At 45.9% G+C, this 23,251-nt stretch overlaps 1 protein-coding gene across 5 annotated transcripts in view; it reads left to right on the top strand.

The window, feature by feature from the left end:
- The first annotated feature begins 704 nt into the window (after positions 1-704).
- ADCK1 (aarF domain containing kinase 1) overlaps positions 705-23,251 on the top strand; it is a 126,844-nt gene continuing 104,297 nt past the window's right edge. For 3 of the 5 annotated variants that reach the window (XM_037832179.1, XM_037832180.1, XM_037832175.1), the window contains exons 1-3: positions 783-1,390; positions 6,846-6,991; positions 8,900-8,983. In XM_037832179.1, coding sequence (XP_037688107.1) covers positions 6,857-6,991; positions 8,900-8,983 — 219 coding nt within the window. In that variant the 5' untranslated portion in view covers positions 783-1,390; positions 6,846-6,856. Of the gene's footprint in view, positions 1,391-6,845; positions 6,992-8,899; positions 8,984-23,251 lie in introns of all 5 variants that reach the window. The other 2 variants (XM_037832178.1, XM_037832176.1) reach the window with 2 other exon arrangements.

The following is a 23,251-nucleotide window of genomic DNA, read 5'->3' as shown; positions in this document are numbered from 1 at the left end:
CATTTCTTCCCTCTGCCTATGCCTGTACCAACATCACATGGTCTTAATTTTTATAGCCCTATAGTAAATATGGATACATGGAAGGGCATGTCCTGAAAGAGGTTATTTTCTTTGTGTGTTTTAGCTATGCTTTGCCTTTTGTTTCTCCACACAAATTTTAGATTAGTTTGGGAAGGTTCAGAAAAAAATCTGGTTGGAAATTTGATTGGATTTGCATTGAACTGGTAGAATTCCCACCCTATCTGTTTCCTCATGAAAGAGCTCAATAGATGTTTGCAGAATGCATGAATTTCTGATGAATGTCTCCAAAGTACATCTTATAAATAAACATTTGATAAATAGAGGTCAATGATGAACGAATGAGGACCAAAGATAACTAAGATTAGCCAGCATATCTTTATCCATCAATAACTGGTCAGCAAATTTTCTCCTTGCAAACTTGTTCTAATACCTTTTTAAAAATATAAAAACTTACAACTCTAACCTCCATTAAACACTAACTGTGATCTACTTGCAATCCCTCTTGGAAAAAGTTTTCAGCAAGATTCTGCTTCCGAAGCCCAGGCACAGAAACAAGTCCACCTGACAGATAAAGGATCTGTAACCCTCTTCCCTAGGCCTTCCGCGGGAGCGGTCCAGGGGGATTGTGGTCGTCCTTTTGCCCTTGTCCCCGCGACTCAAGGAACCCCGAAGAACTACAAGTCCCGGCAGGCCGCGCGGCACCTCGTCTTAACTAAACGCAATCGGGATGTGGCGTAGAGAGACGTTCGTTGCGCGTTCTTCGCTACCGGGCTGCGGCGTCTCTGCTTCCCTCCGGGTGAGTAGGGGCTGCCCGCTGGAGGTCAGCGCAGAGCCAGTGCCGCGAGGAGCGCGGGAGGAGCCGGTGTGGGCGCGCCGGGCGCCTACCCTACACTGGCCGCTGTAGCCACCCAGGGAGCCGGGAGGGAACCCGGGCTCTGTGACTTTGTCACCCGGGACCCGGCGAGCGGTCACGTGGCCGCGGGGACTCGCGGTGCTTCGACCCCTCTGCAGAGACTCTCGAGGTTGGCGCACCCCAGGGCCGGTGGGGACCAAAGTGTGGACTGTTTACTTCGGTTTTGCGTGCGCCCGAGGAGGTGGGCTGGAGGAGGGCAGCAGGTGGCTCACTCAGACGCTCTCACCCTCGGGTGGCCTTTGAGCTCCAAGCAAAGGCAGCTGACGCTTTACAGAGCTCTGCGCTTCCAGCACGCACAGTACCTGCGTGTTACTGACGGCCGGTGTGTGGTAACAGCCTTTGGAAGACACGTAGAACAACCCTCTCCTCGGGTCAAGTGACATTACTTTCTACTAACTAGGAAGTCATCCAGTGCAACAAGTACTGATTGATCACTGCCGTAGTTCCTATCACTTGGTGGGTGCTCTAGAAATATTTGCCCAGTTGAAGTGAATTAGTCTTTATGCCTTCACACGTTTTCTTCAAACATCTTATTGTAGAGGTTCTCAAACTTTAGTGTGCATTAGAATCACTCAGAGGGCTTGTTACAACACAGAATGCTGGATCTCATCCCCCCAATTCCTGATTCACTAGGTCCGGGGTGGGGACCACGAACTGGCATTTCTAACAGGCTCCCAGAAAATGAAATGCTGATCCAGGGACCGTTCTTTGAGTACCACTGTTTTATAGGAAACCAACTCTTCACATCTGGTTATGGGTCTTTTTGATCCTTGTTTGCCAGTTTTACTTTTGTAGTTATAGTAAACACATGCATAATACTTTGTACTCTGTTAGTTCTCCCCAGCCCCCACATTACTTTAAAATCAGATTTTCATGTCGTCTAAACTTGTGTCATTTTTCCAGGTGACATATTCTACCTTATTGTGTCATTGTTTGCTTGGCCATTTCTCAACAGCCCTTATGGATTTGACAAGTGACCTCTGCTGGGAGAGCTTATATTTTATTGTCTGATATACACTTGTTTTCTTGTCAGACAAGGAGCATATAAGAGAAGAATAATACTTGGTTCAAACCCCTGGGTTTAAATTTCCATGTTGGGGGGACTCCAGTGGTCCATGTCAGAGCCCAACAAGCCGTTTGTTCTCCATCCCTTTGCTCTTTTGGTTTGGAGCAGACATACTTGGAACCATGTTCTGGCTCCATCTCTTACTAGCTTCCTGGCCTTGTTTCTTAACTTTTCTAAAATCCAACTTCCTTCTTTGTAGAATGAAGCTTTAATAGTATGCACCTCAAAATGTAGTTGACTCTCCTATTGAAGCTCACACCATTTTCTTCTCTTACCTGCTGCTCGCTCTTTGCCCTTGGCTTTCCACTCTTCTCCCTGAATCTCCCTTTCCCAAGATGTACTGAATGGAGAATTTCTATTCCTTGCCTGGGTGAGGTCTTCTTCCCTGATCTACTTGGGGACCTTGGCATCAATTGGGGGGGTTCCTTTATTTAATCAAATATGTATTTGAGTACTTTGTGGACATCAGATACCAGGAATGAGAGTATGAGTAGAATGTGGCTCCTACATTGGGCTGCATGACAATCTGCCGGCCAGCGCAGACTGCACGCCTTCTCAGGCCAAGTCGATGGTCCCTGGGCACTGACTCATAGTCTTCCCAGACTTGAGTTACCTTGTATTTACCTTGTTTGCTTTTTGTCCCTACCAGGGACCAGGTTACCCTGAAGACCTGATCATTCTCTCCAAGGGTAGTTTGGGTCTATTTCTGGTCTGGGGTGGGGTGGGGGTGACAGAAAAGAAGAAATAGTCTTCTCTCTAGAGACATGGGAGGAGGCTGTGGCCACTTTATGGTACGAATGGAATTAGGGCCCTAAATGTCTTTCCTCTGTGGCTGTCCTCACCCATGCACCAAGTGGGGAGAGGTGATTCCAGGCTTCTGGTTTCAAAACACCTACTATGTGTTAGGCATGGGGAGGGGCTGAAGAAAGAGGCGAGTACTGTGAGGTTACAGCTCAGGTGGACCCAGTCCAGCCTTAGATGTGTGGTAACTGAAAAGGCCTAGCCACTCACTGACCCCATGAGTGGCAAGTAAGTGATTAGTTCCCCATTTAGTTCTGTACAGAGGAAGGACAGGTTTTTTTTGGGGGTGGGGTGGGGTGGGGTGGGGTGTGTGTGTGTCATGAACTTCCCTTTTGTAGAACTTCCCAGACTTTTCTGTTACCTTGTTTTGTGATCCACCAGATTGTTTCCCATGGTCCAGCGTGATGGATGCCATTCTGATCATTACTGGACAGTAGAACAGTTGTGTAAAATTGCAGTACTCCTTAATGTTTCAAAGACTGAACTGGGCTGTTTTTAGAGAGAAGTGCTGGTTGATCCTGTGATGTGCTGTTTCTAGTGCTTCAACCAGCTCCTTCCACCTGCCTGGCACTGCTTGGCATAGTAGAGGGTCAGAAGTCATAGTCCCTGCCCTCGATAGCTGATGCGGTTACTCGTGAGTGGTGGCGAGAACCTTGGTGCATGGTGTCCAGGTGTCCCAGTCAAGGAGGTCACCTGTCATAAAGAGAAGGGCTGAGTGTTTGGAGTGGGAAGGCCCCATTCAAACCCTTACTCTACCATTTCCTAGTTGAGCCACCTGGGGCAAATCACTCACCCTCTCTGCTCCTTGGTTTCCTCATTTGTACCTGGGGACGGTAATCATATTTGTCTTATCTCACTGGGTTGTGTGGATTATCTAATTAGATAATGTGTGTGAACGGGCTTTGTAAAGATTAGTTACTGCTAATTATCTAATGATTAGGATTTAGGATCTTGGTGGTCTCAGACCCCTCTAAGTTGTGTGTGCTATGAGAGGTAACTGGTGAAAGTCAAAAAGGCAAGTAAACACAACAGGGCAGGGGATTCATTAGCAAAGTGTTTAATAATGAAAGGTGTTTTTCATCGACAGACATATTTCACGGCTGACAGGGTCTTTTAAAAAACCCGGAGGGAAGCAACTCGTTTGCATGTTAAAGACTCACTGACACCTTATGGAAAACTCCAACTCCAGTCTATTATTTAGAGACAGTTTTGTTCCTGTATCATCTATTTTATGTATTTCAGTTTCCACCTCTTTTATTACTGAGGACATTTGCATGAAAACCAGGTCTTGGGAGCTGTGTCTGCTTCGCTGTGGTTTTCTTGCCCAGAGGTGGTTTCAAGGCCAAGGGTGGCCTCTGCCCTGGATAAGAGATTCTTACTTGGGCCACTTGTCTGCACAGGCCTCAGGTGGCATGGTTTAGCCAATCATTGATTCATTCATTCAGTAAGTGCTTTTGGAACACCCACTATGTGCTAGGCCAGGGTTTGGCACACCCCAGCCCAAGGGCCAAATCTGGCCAGGCCCATTATTTTACGTATTGCCAGTGGCTATTTTTGCACTGCAACCCAGAGTTGAGTAGTTGTGACAGAAGTGTCAAGATCTGCAAAGCCTAAAGTATTTACTGTAAGACCTTTGACAGAAAACGTGTGCCAGTCCTTGTGCTAGGCAGAGAGAATAGTGAGTACAGAATCTCTGAGGCCAGAATGTAACTGGTATGTTTGAGAAAGCATGGAGGGCCGTGTGGTTGGAGTGGAGTGAGCACGGGGGAACCTAGAAGGGGCTGAAACCGAGAGGAAAAAGGGAAGTCAGATCATATAGGCCTTATAGTCCATGCCTTTGGCTCTTCATCTGAGGGAGGCGGGAGCCATTGGAGAGTTTGGAGCAGAGGAGTGCATGATCAGACCTTAGTTTCCATGTTGAGAATAGACAGGGGGAAAATTCACTTGGCCACTCATTCACGCCTTCATTCGATCACTTATATACTAGCAGACTTATTTTTTTCATTTATCTGTTAACAAATTCTACCCTTTGCATCTAGTGGAGGGGGCAGATACAGGCCCTTGTAAAGGATATTAATAGGACTCAAAATATATCTTTTGTGATATAGTCTCAAAAGCAGTGCATAATGAGACTGGAGAGAGAAGAATGATGAATTCTGAGTAATCAGATCACAAAAGGCTTCTTAAAGGAATAAGGAGGGATTGAGTGTGGAGGGATATTTTGGGAGATGAAGCTGGAAAGGTGGGTTGGAATGAGAATGTGGTGGGCCTTGAATGCTAGAGAATTTGGACTTTGGGGTAGGTGGAGGGGAGATAGGAGTGATGTGAATGGACCATGGGTTAGGAAGAGGATGGTAATGAGTGGCAGAGTGAAGGTTAGCTGGGGTATGGGGAACTGGGCTTGGAATGGGGAACGTTTGAGTAGTTTGTGCAATATATGATGGCCCTTTTAGTAATTGTGCCAAATTCTGGTCACTGAGATGCTAGTTATACATAAGAAAGTCGAGGACAAGAAACACAACAGATAGGACAGATAGAAAGGATAAAATAAGATGGTGAATTATATTTAATGCAAATGCCCAGGTCAAAAGTGGTCAGGTCAAAGCCAAAAAGCAGGTGATCAGAGCATTCAGATAAGCCTGGCTAAGGTTAAATGTTTCATAGTCAGTCAGACCTGGGTTCAAATCCTGCCTCTGCCACTTAATTATATATTATTAATTTATATTAAATGCAAACAGAAAAAAAGCAACTAAATCCTGTTTAGAGAAACAGGATGAAATGTAAGTTGAAAGCAAAAGGATGGAAAAAGATATATCTTATGGATGCTTTAAAAAATATCAGTGTGGCTTTGTTATGAGAGAGACAAAATAGATTTTAAAGAAAATGAAGACAAAACTGTTTCCAGCAATAGTCCCCATATAAAGGGGAAACAGAGGCACAGAGCAGGGAAGTTATGGCCGCAAGACAGAGTGCCAGGCAGGAGACAGGGTGATTACTTGAACCTTCCTGCTGTGTCTGGGTAGGGTTTGCAGGCCTGTTCCAACCTGCGGGTGCTTGGTGGTGCACTTTTCCTGTTGGGCCCTCTTCCCTGATCACTGCAGGATGACAGAGGATTTTGTTTGATGGAGAATGTTCAGGAATTGAAGGGGAAACAGCCCATTTGGTGCAATGGCTCCAAAAAGCAACTCTGCAGCCACCTGGTGGGCTGAGCAGTGGAAGCGGGTGGGCAGAAGGTATCGGGGCTGGGAGCTGCTTGCTGCCACTGACTAAGAGAGAGGCCCTCTGGAAACATGAGTTTGGTTAAACAGATCAGATCATCAGGTGGACACTGAGCAGAACTGTGCGAAACAAAGAGTAATAGCTGTGGTGTTTGCCCTTAAGGAGCTTACAGTCTAGATGAGGGATAGTCGACTGTAACTGAAATAAATATTTTGAAAATCAGCCAGATGTGGTGGGCTTACCTGGCTGCTCTGTCCAGCTGCCTGTTTGGCTTTGGCCTGAACACTTTTGACCTGGGTCTAGAGGGCTGATGATGCTTCTGTGTGTATGGTGGTATAATAACAGTTACAAGTAACAATGGTTAACACATCCCGTGCTTTCCCTAAGACAGTATCCTTTTGTCACTCTGTGTCTGCTTGCCCTCTTTGCTTTTCTTCTCAGCACCTGATACCAGCTAATATTCTAATATATATCCATTGCTTATTATTTGTCACCTCTCTAGATTATAAACTCTACTGGGGCAAGAACTTTGTTTTGTTCAGTCTCTCCCCAGTGTCTAGAATAGGGCTGACACTGACTTTGGGAGTTAAATTGTGCCAGGTACTATGCTAAGCATTTCATGTACGTTGTCTCATTTTATCCTATCAACTTTTGAGGTAGGTATTGTCCCTTCGTAACAAATGAGGAAACTGAAGCTCAGTGAGATTAAGGAAATGACCCGAAGTCATAAACCCTATTAAGAGGCAGAGCCGGAATTTGAACCCAGGTCTGACTGACTATAACACCCTTAACCACTGCTCTCTCTTTCCTTCCTTCCTTCTGCAGGATCAGATGCTATGGCCAGAAGGGCACTAAAGCTTGCCTCATGGACCAGCATGGCTCTTGCTGCCTCCGGCTTCTACCTCTACAGTAACAAGTACTTGGACCCTAATGACTTTGGTGCTGTCCGGGTAGGCAGAGCAGTTGCTACGGTAGGTTTTTCTCATTTTGAGGGTGGCCAAGGAGCTGCAGTGTTACTTGCATATGTTCATACCTGTAGCAGATGGACACACTGGTCATGTATCATGGGCGTGCACGCTTGTGGAGTCTTGTACATACCACCTCTGCCATCCTGAAGAAGTAGAATAGGGTTGCACAGCATCTCTTCTCTGAAGCCTTTACCTTTTATATTCTGTATCTGATTTTAGTGACAGAGTCAGAGGGTTAATTCTCCTTGGCAAACGTGCAGGGAAGGAGGCCTTTGTGGCTTTGATTAAATTCCATCGGAAAACTTGACCATTCTCAAGTGAGTTGGTATGAATGGTTACTGATGTAGGGCTCATAGAATGTCTTAGGTTCATGGAGAACTTTGTTCCTCTCTGATCCCTAAACTGACAGAGAATCTGAATTGAATATTTGACCTTTAGAATTTTTGATTCAGTAAGAACATTGTCCTGATGTGATCATGTCCCCTTAACTCTGCTGAAAGTGGCTCTCCCAGACAGACATTTCTATATAATTGCTGCATCTTTGGGTGCTTGCCACATGCTCTGTGCTCTCTTTCCTCCATTATCTGCTGCAGGATGAGCTCATCCTATCTTCTCCTTGATGTAATCTAAACATTTCCTTAATACCCAGTGTTGTCCAAGTGTTCTCCTGAGCCTTGCTCAGAGAAGAGGCCACTTGTGTGGTGCCTACTCTCTAGGAGAAGCTATCTCATTTTAGAGTCACAGAATCAAGATAGACAGACTTTGAACAAATAGGCTATGGAATATGAAATAATCCTAAGTGTTTGCCGATGGGTTTTTTGGGCCCAGCATTGTCTTATGAGTTTAGCGGAGTAGAAACGAACTGCCTCACCCGGTGTCAGCCGTCAAGATGCTTCTGGTGGAGGAGGGTGCACGTGATTGGGTTAAAAGCAATCTGAAGTCTGGTAGTGTGTCAAGAGAAGTTACTTAGATGGCCACTGCTCTGGAACCTCCACCAAAGGCGTGAGCACTGAGGGCTGCAGTCAGGATGAGTATTCTAGAGGACAGAGGGCTCGAAAAGAACCCTATGGGTTTAAATAGTTGGAAAGGAGGGAAGAGGATATTAACCAATACTTTATAAACCAGCTTCTAGGCTTTACATTCTTTAAAGGACAAGGCTCTGGTCTCGATTGTCTTTGCACATTGCTCCATGACTAGGTCTTAGGTCTTACTTGTGGCTGGTGATCAACAAGTATAAGTCAAATGGAATAAAGCACTGGGGTTCCAGACAAAGGAAAGCACTCTGCTCAATATTAACCATTAAGCCCCTTAGCTTCTAGGGTCCTCAGTTGCTTAATTATAAAAAGAAAGGTTTGGGTTAGATAATTCCCAAGGCTCCTCCGTACTTGAGATGTCCTTGAGCTTATAATTTTCTGATTCACCAAGAATAAGAGGACCTCTTCTGGAGTTTTGGCTGGGGGACCCAGAGTCAAAACTTATGTTATTAGAGCAAATCAGTACATAAATATCAAAAAAGGCTTATTTGTGATACACAGAGGTGGGGTAAATTTACCTAACAGCACTCATTCAAATAGTATTTGTTGAGCATTTACCTGTCTACCTGGTACTGTAAAAGGCACTGCATGTACATTGGTGAACAGGAAGGACAGGCCCCTGCATTTATAGAGCTTAAACTCTAGCGAGGGGAAGATAGTCCAGAAACAAGGAAACAAATGAGCAAGCTACGTTTTGTTGGTGGTTGCTCAGCACCCTGAATGACAGGAAGACACCAGCCATGCTGAGATCTGGGGGCAGAGCATCTTACGGGTGAGACATACCAGCCTGTGTCTGGGGCCTGCAGCTGCAGGGCTTGGGCAGAGGAGTAAGATTTGATGTCCAGGTCCTAAGCCTTCCCCCCCACTTGGTTCACAGACAGCGGTTATCAGTTACGACTACCTCACCTCCCTGAGGAATGTCTCTTACGGCTCAGAGGAGTACTTGCAGCTCCTGTCTAAGGTAAGGGATCGCTGGGACCCATCTGAGCCAGGAAGGACTGGGTAAGTCCTGAAGCGGCTGCCAGACCAGCAAGCTTCCTGTGAGCTGCTGGAGGTGGGGATTGAGGTTGGGGCCACTGGCAATTGGGGGTTTGGGAAGAAGGAGGGGAGGAGGGACTGTCTCTTCCTTTTGCTTGGAGGTGTTTTAGTGGCGGGGGGCTGGGATGCCAGGCTAACATCAGGCTGGATCCCGTGGTGCTGAGATGATTAATCTGCAAGGAGGCTGTTGGGGAGGCTGGTGTGTGTTTCTGGGGAGTGCAAGTGTCTGGGATGACTCAGGAGGGAAGTAGGCTGTCCCTGAGATAACTCAGCTGGCTTCCAAACTGCAGAACCCAATTGCAAGAGGTTAATTGCTTTCCAATATTCTGAAGACTATTGGGGCCTCTTGTGGGTCTGAGTAGAGCTGTCTCTACTTGAAGCAGGGATGTTGATTTTGATGTAGCATCTAGATATCCCAGTGAGGGGAGGGCTGGGGACCAAGCAAGAGGGCATTTCTGTGGGATGTAGGTTGAGTTTGGGGTCAAGTGTAGACACCTTTGGTCCCTCCAGAGGGGTGGTTTGTGATGGATGGACCTCGTGTCTTTGCTCAGGCCATCCCTCAGCCTGAAATGACCTTTACTCTTAGAAAATTCCTAGTCATCCTTCCTGACTCAGCTCAAACATCCCCCCTTCTGTGAAACTTTCCTTCTCAATCATCCTGTGTGGAGGGTATAATTAATTTTTAATTTTTATTTAAACTTTTCATTATAGAAATTTGTAGCTGTCCACAAGAGTAGAGAGAAAAGTATAATGAACCCGAATGGATCTGTCAAGAAATTATCCACATTTTGCCAATCTTATTTCATCTAATCTTTTATTTATTTGTTTTTGCTGAAATATTTAAAAGTAACTCTCAGACATTGTATTATTTCACCTGTAAATACTTCAGTATGTATCTCTAACGGATAAGGATCTTTATAAAAAAAAAAAACCACAATACCATTATCATACCTAATGACATTATGCCGTAATAATCTTCTGATAGCTAGTCTGTGTTCAGATTACTTTTTTTGTCCTCCAAATGTCTCTTGACAGTTAGTTGGTTCATATCTGGATCCAAACAAGGAACCTACATTGTATTTGGTTGATGCTTCCTAAATCTTTTAAAAGCTGTATTCATTCTCCTCCCTTCCTCCTTTTTTTTTGAGCTGTTTGTTTGTCAAAGAAACCAGATCATTTATCCTGTAGAATTTCCCACATTTGGGATTTGGTTGATTGCATCCTCAAAGTTTCATTTAATGGGAGAGACATTCACATGGTATATAATTCAAAATATATAATATTCGAAACATACGAAATCACCCTCCTAATGCTGTTCCTCAGGTACCCAATTTTCCTGTCTGGAAACAGTCATTCCTTGTGTAGCCTTCCAGAGATATCTTCCTATTTGAATTCAATCACTTTATCCTCTTTATTCCTACCACAGATGATAGTTGGTTCCATGTCTTTCTCTCTTTAGACTATGGGTCCCTTTAGTCAGCAATTAGGTCTTTCTTTTTTGTATCTTTTACTTCTAGTGATGATGTCTAGGACTGAATTGATTTAATGTTTGTTTCAATGCCAGGCTGCCCTTGCTAGCTTCTTGCCTTTGGAGGGGCCCCAGAAAGAGTGCAGGGTTTTTAGTGAGATGACCTGGTCTTGTGCCTTGGCTTTGGGTAGGTTATTTAACTTTTCAGAGCTGCCGTTTTCCTTGTCTGTAAACTGGAGATAGTTCTATCACTTCCTGAGGATTCTACAGATAATATCTGAGACAGGTATGCTCCATGAAGACAAGGACTTGGTCTGTGTGGAGTATCTTTGAGTCCCTAGCTCTAGAATGGTCCCCAGGACATAATAGGCACTGAATAGTGTGTTGAATGTATGCATGAATGAAATGTTAGTTTTTATCAGATGATCTTGAAGGACCTGCTTCTGGGACTTAATGCCTCCTGTTTTTCCCTCCCCCCTTTCTCCATCTAACCAGTGCTGTGGGACTTGAAATCCACCAGAGTGGTGTTCTACAGCGGTGCAAGCTAGGGCACAGGGCAAGGCCTCTGCCTTGGGGAATCTGAAGAACAGGCAGGGGGTGTCGTGAGGACAGCTGCCTTTTACGAGTAAGTCATCTGAAGGGCAGTGGCATTGCAGCTCCCGGAGAAGTTGACAACTTTGGGGGATTTGATCAGGCAAGTGCAGCCTGGCAGCACGTGGTGGTGGCACCAAATAACAGGGTGATTTCAAACCCAGGGTATAGGTTTGTCTCCAGGAGTGGTGCCTGGGAAAGGGTGGGGATGGGGGCAGGCTGGCAATAAAGAGCACAAGTAAATACTGCAGGAGTGTTTTCTTCCATTGGAGTGCTTATCCGTTCTCATCATCATGGCTGATAAAGGAATGAGTGAAGGGTAAAATGTAATTATCTCACCTGTCAAGCTAGCATCTCCAGGTCCCAGAGCACATCGGAGCCAGGAGACTAGCTCAGCAGGCAGTGACTTAGAGAAGCACTTCCAAGGTTGGAGCTGGCAGGCCACGAGCTCAGTGACTCAGCTCTGTTGACATGAAGAAATGTTTTCTAGGGGCACAGTAGCCCTTTGCTAGGCAGGTGAGGGGCTGGGGCAGGGCCCAGATACTTTGGAGAACTAAACTCTTGGTGCCCAAGATGTTTATAAATCAGAGAAGGCATGTATGATGAACTGGCCTGTCCATAAAGCCAGAAAGTCACTGATGATACAAACCCCCAGGCATTGGGCTTGGAGGAAGCAGGATTAAGTTAATTCTGACCAAGGGGTTGGTATGTGGTAGACATTTGTTAGTTTTGCAGCTCAGGAGCCATTCTTGTTTTGGGTATTAGCACCCAAACATTCCTTTGGGGAAATCAGCCTGGTTTAGTTTCCTTGGCTGCTCAAGCAAATACTATGTACTGGTTTGGCTTAAACAATGGGAATTTATTTGCTCATGGTTTTGAGGTTAAAAGATAGTCCAAATCAAGGCGTCATTGAGGCAGTGCTTTCTCCCTTAAGACTGTGGTGTTCTCAGGTGACTGCCAGTGATCCTTGGTCCTTTGCTTGTCACATGGCAAGGTACAGAGCCATGTCTCTTGGTCTCTCCCTTCTCTCCTGAGTTCTGTTGATGTTCAGCTTCTGGCTGCTGCTTCTGTGGCTTTCTCCCTGTCTGTGTGAATTTCATTCTGTTTACCAAGGACTCCAGTAATAGAATTAAGACCCATCCTGATTGAGGTGGGCCAGACCTTAGCTGAAGTAACCTCATTAAAAGGTCCTACTTACAATGGGTTCCCACCCACAGGGATGGACTAAATTTAAGGACATGCATTTCTGGGGTACATAGTTCCAAACCCACTACACTCTACCCTCTGGACCCCAAAGAGACTTGTACTTTCTACATGTAAAATACATTCATTCCATCACAGCATCCCAAAGCCTTAAGTTATTTCAGTAACTATGCTAAGTACAGAGCCTCATCAAAATTGGTTATGGTGTGGTCTGTCCTGGGGCACAGTTCTCCTTTGTGGACCTGTGAAACCTAGAGAACAAGTTTTCTGCTTCTGATAAACAAGGGAGGGACAAGGATAGGACAAACATTTCTATTCCTGTTGGGAGAAATTGGAAGAAAAACAGGGGTCAAGGATGCCAAACACTTCTGAAATCCATTAGGGTAGACTCCAATAGATTTCAAAGTCTGAGAGCTATCTACGGATCCATGTTTTGTCTTTTGGCTTGTGTTCTGGTTTGCTAATGCTGCCGTTATGCAAAATAACCAGAAATGGATTGGCTTTTTTAAAGGGGATCTACTTGGGTACAAATTTTTAGCTCTGAAGCCATAAAGTGTCCCAACTAAGGCATGAACAAGAGGATACCTTCACTGAAGAACGGCTAATGGCATCCAGGACATCTCTGCCAGCTGGGAAGGCACGTGGCTGGCTCTGCTGGTCCCGGGTTTTGTTTTAGCTCCTTCTCAGCTCCTGTGCATTCTTAGCTTAGCATCTCCAAACATCCTCTGTCCACAACTCCAAGCATCACTGAGCATTTCTGTCAGCTCCCAAGTGTTTCTTCAAAAGTCTCTCTCAGCTGCTCTCAGCTCCTTCTGTCTGTGACCTCTCTTATAGGACTCCAGTGATTTAATTAAGACCCACCCTGAATGGGCGGGGTCCATATCTCTGTGGAAGTGATTGAATCAAAGGTCTCACCCACAGTTGGTTGAGTCACATCTCCATGGAAACACTCAATCAAAAGATTAATGTCTGCCCTCACAAGATTGCATTAAAGAACATGGCTTTTGGGGGACATAATATATCCAAACTAGCATAGCCTGATAAAGCAGCAGCCCCACCCCTTCCAAGTACTTGGGCAGTGTTCTTGCTCTCCCTGAACACTGAGGAAAGGATCCACCCTCTCCAAGCACTGGGGTCCCAGTCCTGTTCTTGAACAATGGAATGGAAGGCCTGCAATGGAGTGGAGCACAGGGGCAGACCTGCTCTTTCCACACACAAGTGTGGGTCCACTCTCTTGGCCTGAGGAGATCTGTTCAGTCAGAATTTGGCTTCCATGGTTCTGCCCTTGATGTCATTCTTCCTTCAGTTTGTCCCTTCTCTGTCCCTTTCAGTCTAGTCTGGCAGTGGTTCTGCTCATACAAATCTTGCAAAAACTTGTTGGCTTTGCATGTAGTTCATGGGAGTCTGAACCATCAGGCAAAAGTCCTTTCCACAGATCCTTCCCGGGTAACTGCATTTTCAATCCTGACTTCCACAGAAATTGCTGACCAGTTAGTTCCATGTTCAGTTAAACCCTCATGTGGAGTCCTGTTCTGAATAGGCTCAGAATTTTTCAAACCATCAATTTCTGGTTTCTTTGTACCCAGGAGTTCAGTTCTCAGTTTATCTCTTTCCTGTCTCATTTCACTATAGGCTGCAAGGAGAAACCAGGCTGCACTTTTCACATTTATAGCTTGAAAATCTCCTTAGTTGAATATCCAAGTTCATCACTCTCAAGTTCTGCCTTCCATCTGACATCAGAACTTAATTTCGCCAAGTTCTCTGTCACTTTAAAACAAGCGTCATCTTTCCTCCAGTTTCCAATAATTCATTCATCATTTCCTTGTAAGGTTTCATTGAAAGTACATGTTTCTACCAACAGTCTCTTCAAAGCAATTTAGACTTTTTCTATCAAGCAGCTCACAGTTCTTCCAACCTCTATCCATTATGCAATTCCAAAGCTCTTTCCATACTTTTTGGTATTTGCAATAGCAGCATCCCACTCTTCTGGTACCAAAATCTGTTTTAATTTCCTTGGCTGCTCAAGCAGATACCATGCAGTGGTTCAGCTTACACAATGGGAATTTATTTGCTCATGGTTTTGACGCTAAAAGAAAGTCCAAATCAAGGCTTCATCAAAGTGATACTTTCTCCCCAAAGACTGTGCTGCTCTGGGGCTGGCTGCTGGCGATCATTGGTCCTTAGCTTGTCACATGGCAAGGCATATGGTGACATCTCTTGGCCTCTCCCTTCTCTTCCAGATTCTGTTGAGGTTCATCTTCTGGTTGCTCCCTCTATGGCTTCCTCTCTGTTTGAATTTCATTCTGCTTATAAAGATCTCCCAGTAGCAGGATTAAGACCCATCCTGATTGTGGTGAGCCAGACCTTAGCTGAAGTAACCTCACCAAAAGGTCTTATTTACAATTGATTCTCACCCATAGGGATGGATTGAGTTTAAGGACATGTATTTCTGGGGCAAATACAGTTACAAATTACCACACACCCCTATCTCATGTACACCCAGTGAGGTTTGGGTGGTGTTCATGCTATCCTTGGTGCCAAGGCTGGGCATGTAACCCTAGCCGGGCAGTCAGTGGAGTCCATTCTTGTAGCCCTAGTGATTGACTCAGCGATGGGCACCTTCATCAGTCCTGGCCAGTTAGTATCAGGTCCAGGAATTTTAGGGAATAGCAGCTCTCTCTTTTCTGCTGGTATAGCTAAGAGTGTAAGATATTGGCTTAGAGCTTCTGGCAGATGTCTTATCATCATGAGGAGAGAGCCTGTTTGTGAATGGAGCCAGTATCAAGGAGAGATGTGTCAACTGAACCCCTAGGGCTAATTGACCCTGGAGCTATCTCTCTACTGAACTTTTCAGTTACGTGTGCCAGGAAATCCTCTTTTTGTTTAAGGTGATCTGAGTTCAATGTTTTGCTACTTGCAACCAAATTAGTCCTGATACATGGTGGAATCTTGGAGAAATATGTTGGGTCTTAAAGCATAACCAGGGTTTTGATAGGTCACAGAGGGACAGGTAATTCAGGGGAAAAAACTGAAATCCTGGAATTCTAGGGCCTAAAGGAGAAATTTGGATGGTTCTGGGTGGAATTCAAGCCATTTTGGACCTGGAGCTAGGTCCTTAGGCAACTGGTGCACCATAGAGCACCTCTGCTTCCCTGTGTGTAAGGTGATGGCAGTGGCCTTGGCTCCAGCTGTGTTTGTAATGGAGGTGAAAAACGTTACTCATTTAAACATTGTGGATTATTTAATCCAGCCAGAGAGGACAGCCAGAAGCACAGGGTTTGCTTTGATGGCTCTTTAAAATTTTAATGAATATTTATTAGTTGCAATTCTTCTGTAAGGAAGAGCTGTCCCAGTTTATTTATTTAATTATTTTTATCAGTATGGACTCACAGATGATGATTATTTTATTCTGTGGGTGATAATCCAACACAATCATTATTTTGTTCCTCAGGTTGTTCCAACTTTGGCCACTGGAGCTCTGCCAGATCAGCTCCTATGACCTCTCAACATGTCCCCATCTTTTTTTGAGCTTATTTTCTGGAGCCACAAGGTGCTCCAGGCTCAACTTGTATTTTCCTTGCTCTATTCCTGGAATCAACATCTTCTGCAAACTTTGGTTCCTGTTATTGGAGAATGGTGCTTAGAAACCAAAATGTGGGTGCTAGGTGTGCTAATTTCTGCTTCGGTGTCTCTGCTTCTAGGAGGTGGAAATAGATGTGTATAAACTAACTCATGCATATACAACTTGAGTCATAAGGGAGCAGAGAGAGCAAGTGGGAGAGTGGCCTAAGAGGGGTGAGATTGAATGAATTAAGGTGGTGTTTGAACTAGGTAGGATTGAGACATATAGCATTGGAGACAAAGCGATTTTGGCTGAAGTTTATCAGTAAAATTTGGGGGATTATTTATAAGGAGTAGGGACTAGTTCAATTTGACTGGAGACAGAGTATGGGTGAATGAAGGGACATACAGGCAGATAAAACTGGAAATGGGTCACAGAGGGACTCAAGGCCAGGTTTTATTTCATAGACAACTAGGATCCATGGAAAGTACTTTGTAAACTTTTATTAAACCCTCAGTGAATGGGCGTGCTTAAAGTTATCAGTTGCTGAGTATTTTTTGAGCTTCTCTTCTGTGGCAGATAATGGGTAGGGGTGTGTGTGGGTGTGTGTGTGTGTGTGAGAGAGAGAGAGAGAGAGAGAGAGAGAGAGATGGGGTGGGGAGAGATATTATTTCTTTTTAACCAGTCATAATATTGATTGCAGTTGTGAGTGTGCAGCTTTTTAGCTGAGTTCCATTTCTTGTTACCAGTATGTAGGTGTCATATTAGTTAATATATTAGTGAATATTTGAACTTGAGGAAGAATATTTTTCCTTGAGGAAGGAAAAATTTCTCTTCCCTGTCTGGGAGCCAGAACCAGGGGGATGCAGGAGTCTGGTAGATGGAGTTCAAAATGTCAGCTTTATTACTGCTGAATGCTGAGCTGGAGCATGTGGCTTGGGTCTGCGAGTAAGTGGGCTTGCTAAATTTCACCCCCGAATTTGATACACTTACCTCCCGAGGCACAGACATGGCTGGACACCCTGAGAGCTCTCAGATGGGACTCTGCAGGCCAGCACATGCTGGGGAGGAGAGAAGGGCTGAGCTGAGCATGTTCTGTTTCTTCTCCCAAAGTCCCTAATCAGACTGGTCTTTCCTCCTCCCCAAGGCATGGGGGAGGGGAAGAGACAGGTCAGGGGTGTTACTCCTGTAAAGGGGTGCCTCCAAGTGGTCACCTGAAGCTTAGGGATAGGAGATCCATCTATGATAGTCACTGTGCAAAGGGGAGGCAGCTGTAAACTTGCTATAAGAACCTTTCGTGCTTATCAAAGTCTGATTTACACCTGGCCTTAATTAGGAACTCAGACTCTGAGCTGCTTCATATTTGAATATGGGATAACAGTTTTGGTCTCACTGAGGTCTGTGTTGAGCAGGAAGGGTCAGATTCTGTCAACCTTTAGAGTCATGGGATATGGTACAGTGTTCTGGGGGGGGCAAAAGGGACTCCATTTTTGACCAGTGCATGTAGTCAGGGAAGTGGGGTGAGGGAGTAAGGTGGGATGGGAGGGAGATGACTATAACTATTCCATTGAACTTGAGAAAGACATTAGGCACCATTTAGCGCAAGCGTCTTAATATACAGACGTGGCACTGGAAGCCCAGAAAGGTGACAAAATTTCTCCAGGCCCTGGGCAGGTTTGTGACAGATCCTGGACCTGATCTTGCCCAATCTCATGTTCTTTGCACTTTACACTCTGTGTCTCCCTGTTTAACCAGTTCTAACCTTGGGAAAAGCACCAAGCTGGGTGGAAAGTGGAAACAGAGGCCTGTGCAAAAGCTCTTCCCAACCAGCAGCTGCTGCTGGGGTTGCTCCTCTCCCTGGGGCCCCTGGTCTGAGCCCTGAGGTTGAAGTGCTGCATGGGGCAGGGTTGGGAAACTTGGGGGAGGAGGAGGGAGGGCAGCAGAGCCTCCTCCCTGGAGGTTCCTTTGACTCTTACTTCATCAAGTGACCGAACTGTTAATTCAACAATTATTTGGAATTTACTTTCCCCAGTGCAGGGGAGTGTAGACCCTCTGATGGAATTGGTAGATGTTAGCTCTCTGCTTCAGGAAAGGATTTCAATTCTTAAGCTGTCGACTAACTGCCAACTTTGTGTATAATTATACTACTAGCTTGGTTTAGGTCTGATAATTCTCTAAGCATCTTAAAGATCTTGCTGGTCTGCAAGAGGAGTGATAGCAGAGGCTGGCAATTTGGGAATATTCTCTGAAACCTGTTCCAGGATTCACCCCGGGGACTGTATGGCCAAACCAGGATACGTCTTCAGCATTCTTCCGTTATCTATTATTTTAGTAGACATTAACTGAGCCTGCTGTGTGCCAGGACATGTGTGACACTCAGCGGATAAAAAGAGAAATAAGACGATCTGTGCCCTCAAGTTGCTTACAGTCTAATGGGGAAAACAGGTGTGAAGTTACCAGCTGTAGAAGGGTACAAGGATTGATTTGTAGAAGGACTGATTACAGCTCTGATCCCTGGTCTGGAATAACTGCTCCTGACCACTGACAGCAAATAACTCCCAGCCCAGGGGGAGCAAGGGTGGGGAGTGGGCAGGAGCCCTGCGTGGGAGGGGTTCCTAACCAGCTGAGGGGTGCCAGGTGCATGTCACGGAAGGCCTCTTCCCGAGTAGAGGTATCTGCCTGATCGTGCCACATTTTGTCTGTACTGCAATGTCTGTTGACCTGGTGTGGAAGCTGTTCAGTGATTTTTCATGCATGGTGTCCCTCAGATCCCCTTGTCCTGTTTTCATTTGTTATCATGGAACATTTGCCTTTGAGTGTTCCATATAAAGGAGGAGGGAAATTGAATCCTTTCCTCTGTTGGTGACTGGCGTTCTCAGAGTTTGTGATAATTTCTGCAGGAGCATGAGCTGCATTTCATTTTCTCTGGTCAGGTCATCTAAGGACCAGGCCTCTGGAATAAGGGAGATGGTCTGTGACTGTGTCCAGTGCCTCCTTTTTAGCTTTCTGTGTACCAAACCTTCCTGAGTTCTGCATTGCAAATCTGCACAATTTTTGCAGCTGCTGTGACCCAAAAGCCTTTCTGATTCTAGGAGCGTTCTATAGGAATGGGTTCTTGGGCCTTGGTGTGGCCTGGGGAGAGACTTTGCTGGGGTTCACGTCTATGTGTGGGGGTCCTGGGGGAAAATATGACTCATGTGTCCCCCATGGGATTAGCCCCCTGTGTGGTGGCTTCTCTGTGTGTTCTGTGCAGACCAAGCAAATGCAAGATACCTACTTGGTTGGTCTAGACTTGTCAGTGACTATGTACACGGCTGGCAACAACACTGCATTTTGCTATATCAGTATACACCTCGGCATTTACAAAATGTATGTATGGCCTAAGAAAAGATACAAAAAATAATTCAGTCATCACCCTGGTAATCACTGCCCAATTTCAGGAATAATACCTTACCCATACCCCTGGGTACTTTGTCCCTAACTAACCTTCTTCCTACATAACCAGCAGCAAGCACTGTCTTGCTTTCATTGTTTATAATTTCCATGTACTTCTTTATAACCAACTATTTGGAAATTTGTATGATTTTTTCATTCTTTTAACTCTTTTCCTTTACTTGGTTTTGTTCTCAGCAAAAATATTTGTGAAATTACAGGTTTGAGATGTTTGCTATCTCTTTTTGGGGGATTCTAAAGCACACACATATAAGAAGTGTTCTGGGTACCACCTGAACTCTCCTCTCTTACCACTTTTGCCCACCACCACTGGTACAGGGTCATGCTTTGAGAAACACAGGCCTGCACTGTCTGTGGCAGATGTGGGGCCAATCTCTGGCTTGTACCTGCCATTGCCTCAGTCCTTCCCCTGCTGGGGTTGGCCATTGGCTTTCTAGCTCTTCCCTTCTCCTCACTCGCTCTTTGTGGTGGTTTGGAGTTGTGTCCTCCATAAAAACATGTTCTTAAACTCAATCCATTCCTGTGGGTGTGAATCCTTTGTAAATGGGACCTTTTGGTGAGGTTACTTCAGTTAAAGTGTGGCCCAGCTGACTCAGGATGGGCCTAAACCCCATTACTGGAGGCCTTATAGAGAAGGCCGTGGGGAGCTGCCAGATGCTGGAAGTCAACGGAACCTGGAGGAGAAAGGAGAAGATGCTGCCATGTGATGGGAAAGCCAAGGACCAAGGATCACTGGCAGCCAGCCCCAGAATTCTACAGTCTTTGGAGGGAAAGCGTCACCTTGCTGACTCTTTGATTTTGGACTTCTCCTAGCCTCAAAATTGTGAGCCAATAAATTCCTGTTGTTTAAACCAACCCACTGTATGGTATTTGTTTTTTCAGCTAGGAAATTAAAACACCCTGTTTATCCACTGAGGCTGCTCCAGGCTTGAAGATGTCTGATAGGACGGAATTTGCTCTTGCTGCTCAGAGGCAGTGATCCTTTTCCAAGAGCCAGAGCTGTAATAAAACAAAATGTACCTCTAGGTTCATGGCTGGTGGGAGACCATTGCTATGTGCTTTGTGCCTCCCTTGCCTGATCAATGTGATTATCGCTATTAGCCAATTCCTCATGGGCGTGTGTCTGTAGCTCCCTCATGCACATGGGCTACCTAGTCATGCAGGCCTGACTTCCCTGCTGCTGCAAAGCTTTGTCTAGCTGCTTCTGTTACCTGGTTATTGGGGTTAGGTGTAGGTGGGCAGAGTGTCGTGCTCCCCAGAGACAGTGCTGATTGAGGATTCAGCCTGCACCTTATGCAAGGTGATCAGTGGGACAGGATCTGTAGAAACCCCAGCTTCAGCCTGTGCTTGCCCATCTCAGGTCCGTTCCATACTAATCATGGTTGGGCCTCTCCTTCCCTCAGAGCCCTGCAGGCTCCTGACCTCCCTTGGCCTGGGTGCTTCCACCTTGTCTGAGCTGTTTCCACCTCTGCTGAGTATAGTGAAGGGAAACAGGATGGAGTGACATGTTGAGGGATTTGGAGTAGGCATAAGCGAGGACTTCCTTTCAGCTAAGGTGGTTTAATACTGGATTGGGTTACCAAAGACAGTTCTGAAATCCATACTGGGGAAGGGGGCTCTCCAGAAATAAGAGATTCTCCCTGTCTGGCATGGAGGTGGGAATGGGTCAGGGCACTTGTTTCCAATCTGTCAGATGATCAGAATCACCTCCTGGGGAGCCTGATTAAGTGCAGATTTCTAGACTCTACACCCTAACGAATCTGTTTTGGTGGTTCTGGGGTGAGGCCTGGAAGTCTGTATTTTAAATAATTTCCCTATGTGGGCTTCACATGTTTACGTTTGCTGAACACTCATTACTGGACAGGCATGGTGCTTAAGACCATTTATATCTCATTTAACCCTCACAACAACCCAATGAGTAGATACTATTATCATCCCTGTTTTATAGATGAAGAAATTGATGCATAGAGAGGTTAAGTAACTTATCCAAGGGTCCATAGCTAGTAAGTAGTATGGTTTCCTAGGCCTGCCGTAACAACCACAAACTGGTATGGCTGGAAGCAACAGAAAATTATTGTCTCTCAGTTCTGGAGTCCAGAAACCCAAAGTCAAGGTTTGGCCGGGCTGCCCTCACTCTGGAGGCTCCAGGTGAGCCTCCTCCCTTGCCTCTTTGGATTCCAGTGGCTGTCAGCGTTCCTTGAAGCTGTAACATTCCAATTTCTGCCTCCAGCGTCTCTCTCTCTCTCATAAGGACAATTGCTATTGGATTTAGGGCCCACCTGGGTAATCCAGGATGATCTCATCTCCAGATTCTTAGTTTTATTACATCTGCAAAGACCTTTTTCCAAATAAGGTCACAGTCACAGGTACTGGGGATTAGGGCATGCACATATCTTTTTGGGGGCCGCTATTCAACCCATTACAGGGGTTTGGATTTAATCCCAGGTGGTGGCTCCTGAGCCTGTGCCTAAACTACTCTTACTTGCCGACTCCAGTCTGGACTGGATAAGCCTCCAGAGACCCTTCCAGGCCGGCACTCCAGGTCTGGGTTTCTTCACTGGATCAGGAAGTTTGAGCCATTTGTCAAGCCTTGAGAAACCAGTGATCTCTAACTCCTCTGTCTCCACCCCCTCAACTCCCCTCTCCCATCTCCTGGAACCTTTTGGGCTGTTCATCTTGGACTCCAGGATTCTCACATGGTAATATGTGCAGGAGGTCAGGCTGCAGGGGCTGCGGGGACAAACTCACACTGGTTTGGGCGAGATGCGTCTGTCCCTTGCCTCAGCGACTACATCCCCAGAACAGGAATCGTGGGGAGAGCAGGGGTAGATGGAAGGCCATAAACTAACTAATAAAGTTGATGGAAGTCACCCTGCAGCTGCAAGGGTGATCGAGATGCTTGTTAACAACAGTAATAATGTAATCGCCTGTTCTTGATTTCCTGCTTCTCACTGTCTTGGCCCCAAGCAGCTATTTTCTACCAAATTAAAATCCACTCAACTTCCTTCCTATCCCTGAATAAAACTACCCTCTAAGCTTTTGCCTGTTACAGCAAGGCATTTTAATAGACTTTTCCTTGTAGAACCGTGAGACATATGTCCAATTAGCAGAATAACTTCACTTAAATACACAAATAAACTGTTGACTGATAACAGTGGGACATATGTGAGGCTAATTTAAGGCAAGGTGGTTCAGGAACTGGGGTACTGCCCCCCCCCACCCCAGTCTGTCTCCAGGCCCCCCCCCCCCCCCCAATTTCTTGCTTAGGGTCCGATCTCCCCACTCCACACTCTGTGAGATGAAGAGGGATGCGTCCATGCTGTGCCTGGGCAGCAGGGCAGAGTTGGCCAAAGTTACTCTCCATACAGCCGATTGTGCAGCAACTCTTTATTGAGCACCTGCTACATGCCAGGCGCTGTGTGAGATGCCGGGGAAACGATGGTCTATTCTTGAGAGGGCAAGAGATAATTAGCAATTGATGGAACTCCAGAGAATGTCAGCTCCACCAGGGCAGGGACTCGGTCTGTCTTGCCTGCTGCTGTGGCCTTAGCACAAAGAGCAGTGCTTGGAACACAGAGAGCTCAGAAAATACTTTTTAGGGACTCAGTGAGGTAAGTAAACAGGATCATTTCAGCTGTTGGCCCGACCCACAGTGGATGGGTAACCTCATGGATTGCAGCTTCCGTGCTGGCACGTGCTCAGTGCGTGGATTGGGTGTGAGTGAGAGGCCCCTGCCTGTTTTCTGTTGAACGTGCTGTGGTGCTGCTACTCTAGGACCGGGGTTGCTGCCACTTTGACCCTTCCTGAGACATAGTGGGGTGTGCGTCTGACCCCACCCTTCCCTGTGCCATTGCGCAGAATGCAGGTCTCCCTTGACCACTGTGACCCCGTTGCCACCCTGGGTGGAGAGCAGT

The sequence above is a fragment of the Choloepus didactylus genome, chromosome 4 (assembly GCF_015220235.1).
Source record: "Choloepus didactylus isolate mChoDid1 chromosome 4, mChoDid1.pri, whole genome shotgun sequence".
Lineage (NCBI taxonomy): Eukaryota > Metazoa > Chordata > Mammalia > Pilosa > Megalonychidae > Choloepus > Choloepus didactylus.
The sequence above is the reverse complement of the archived record's forward strand: the minus strand, read 5'-3'. Positions and strand labels throughout refer to the sequence as shown.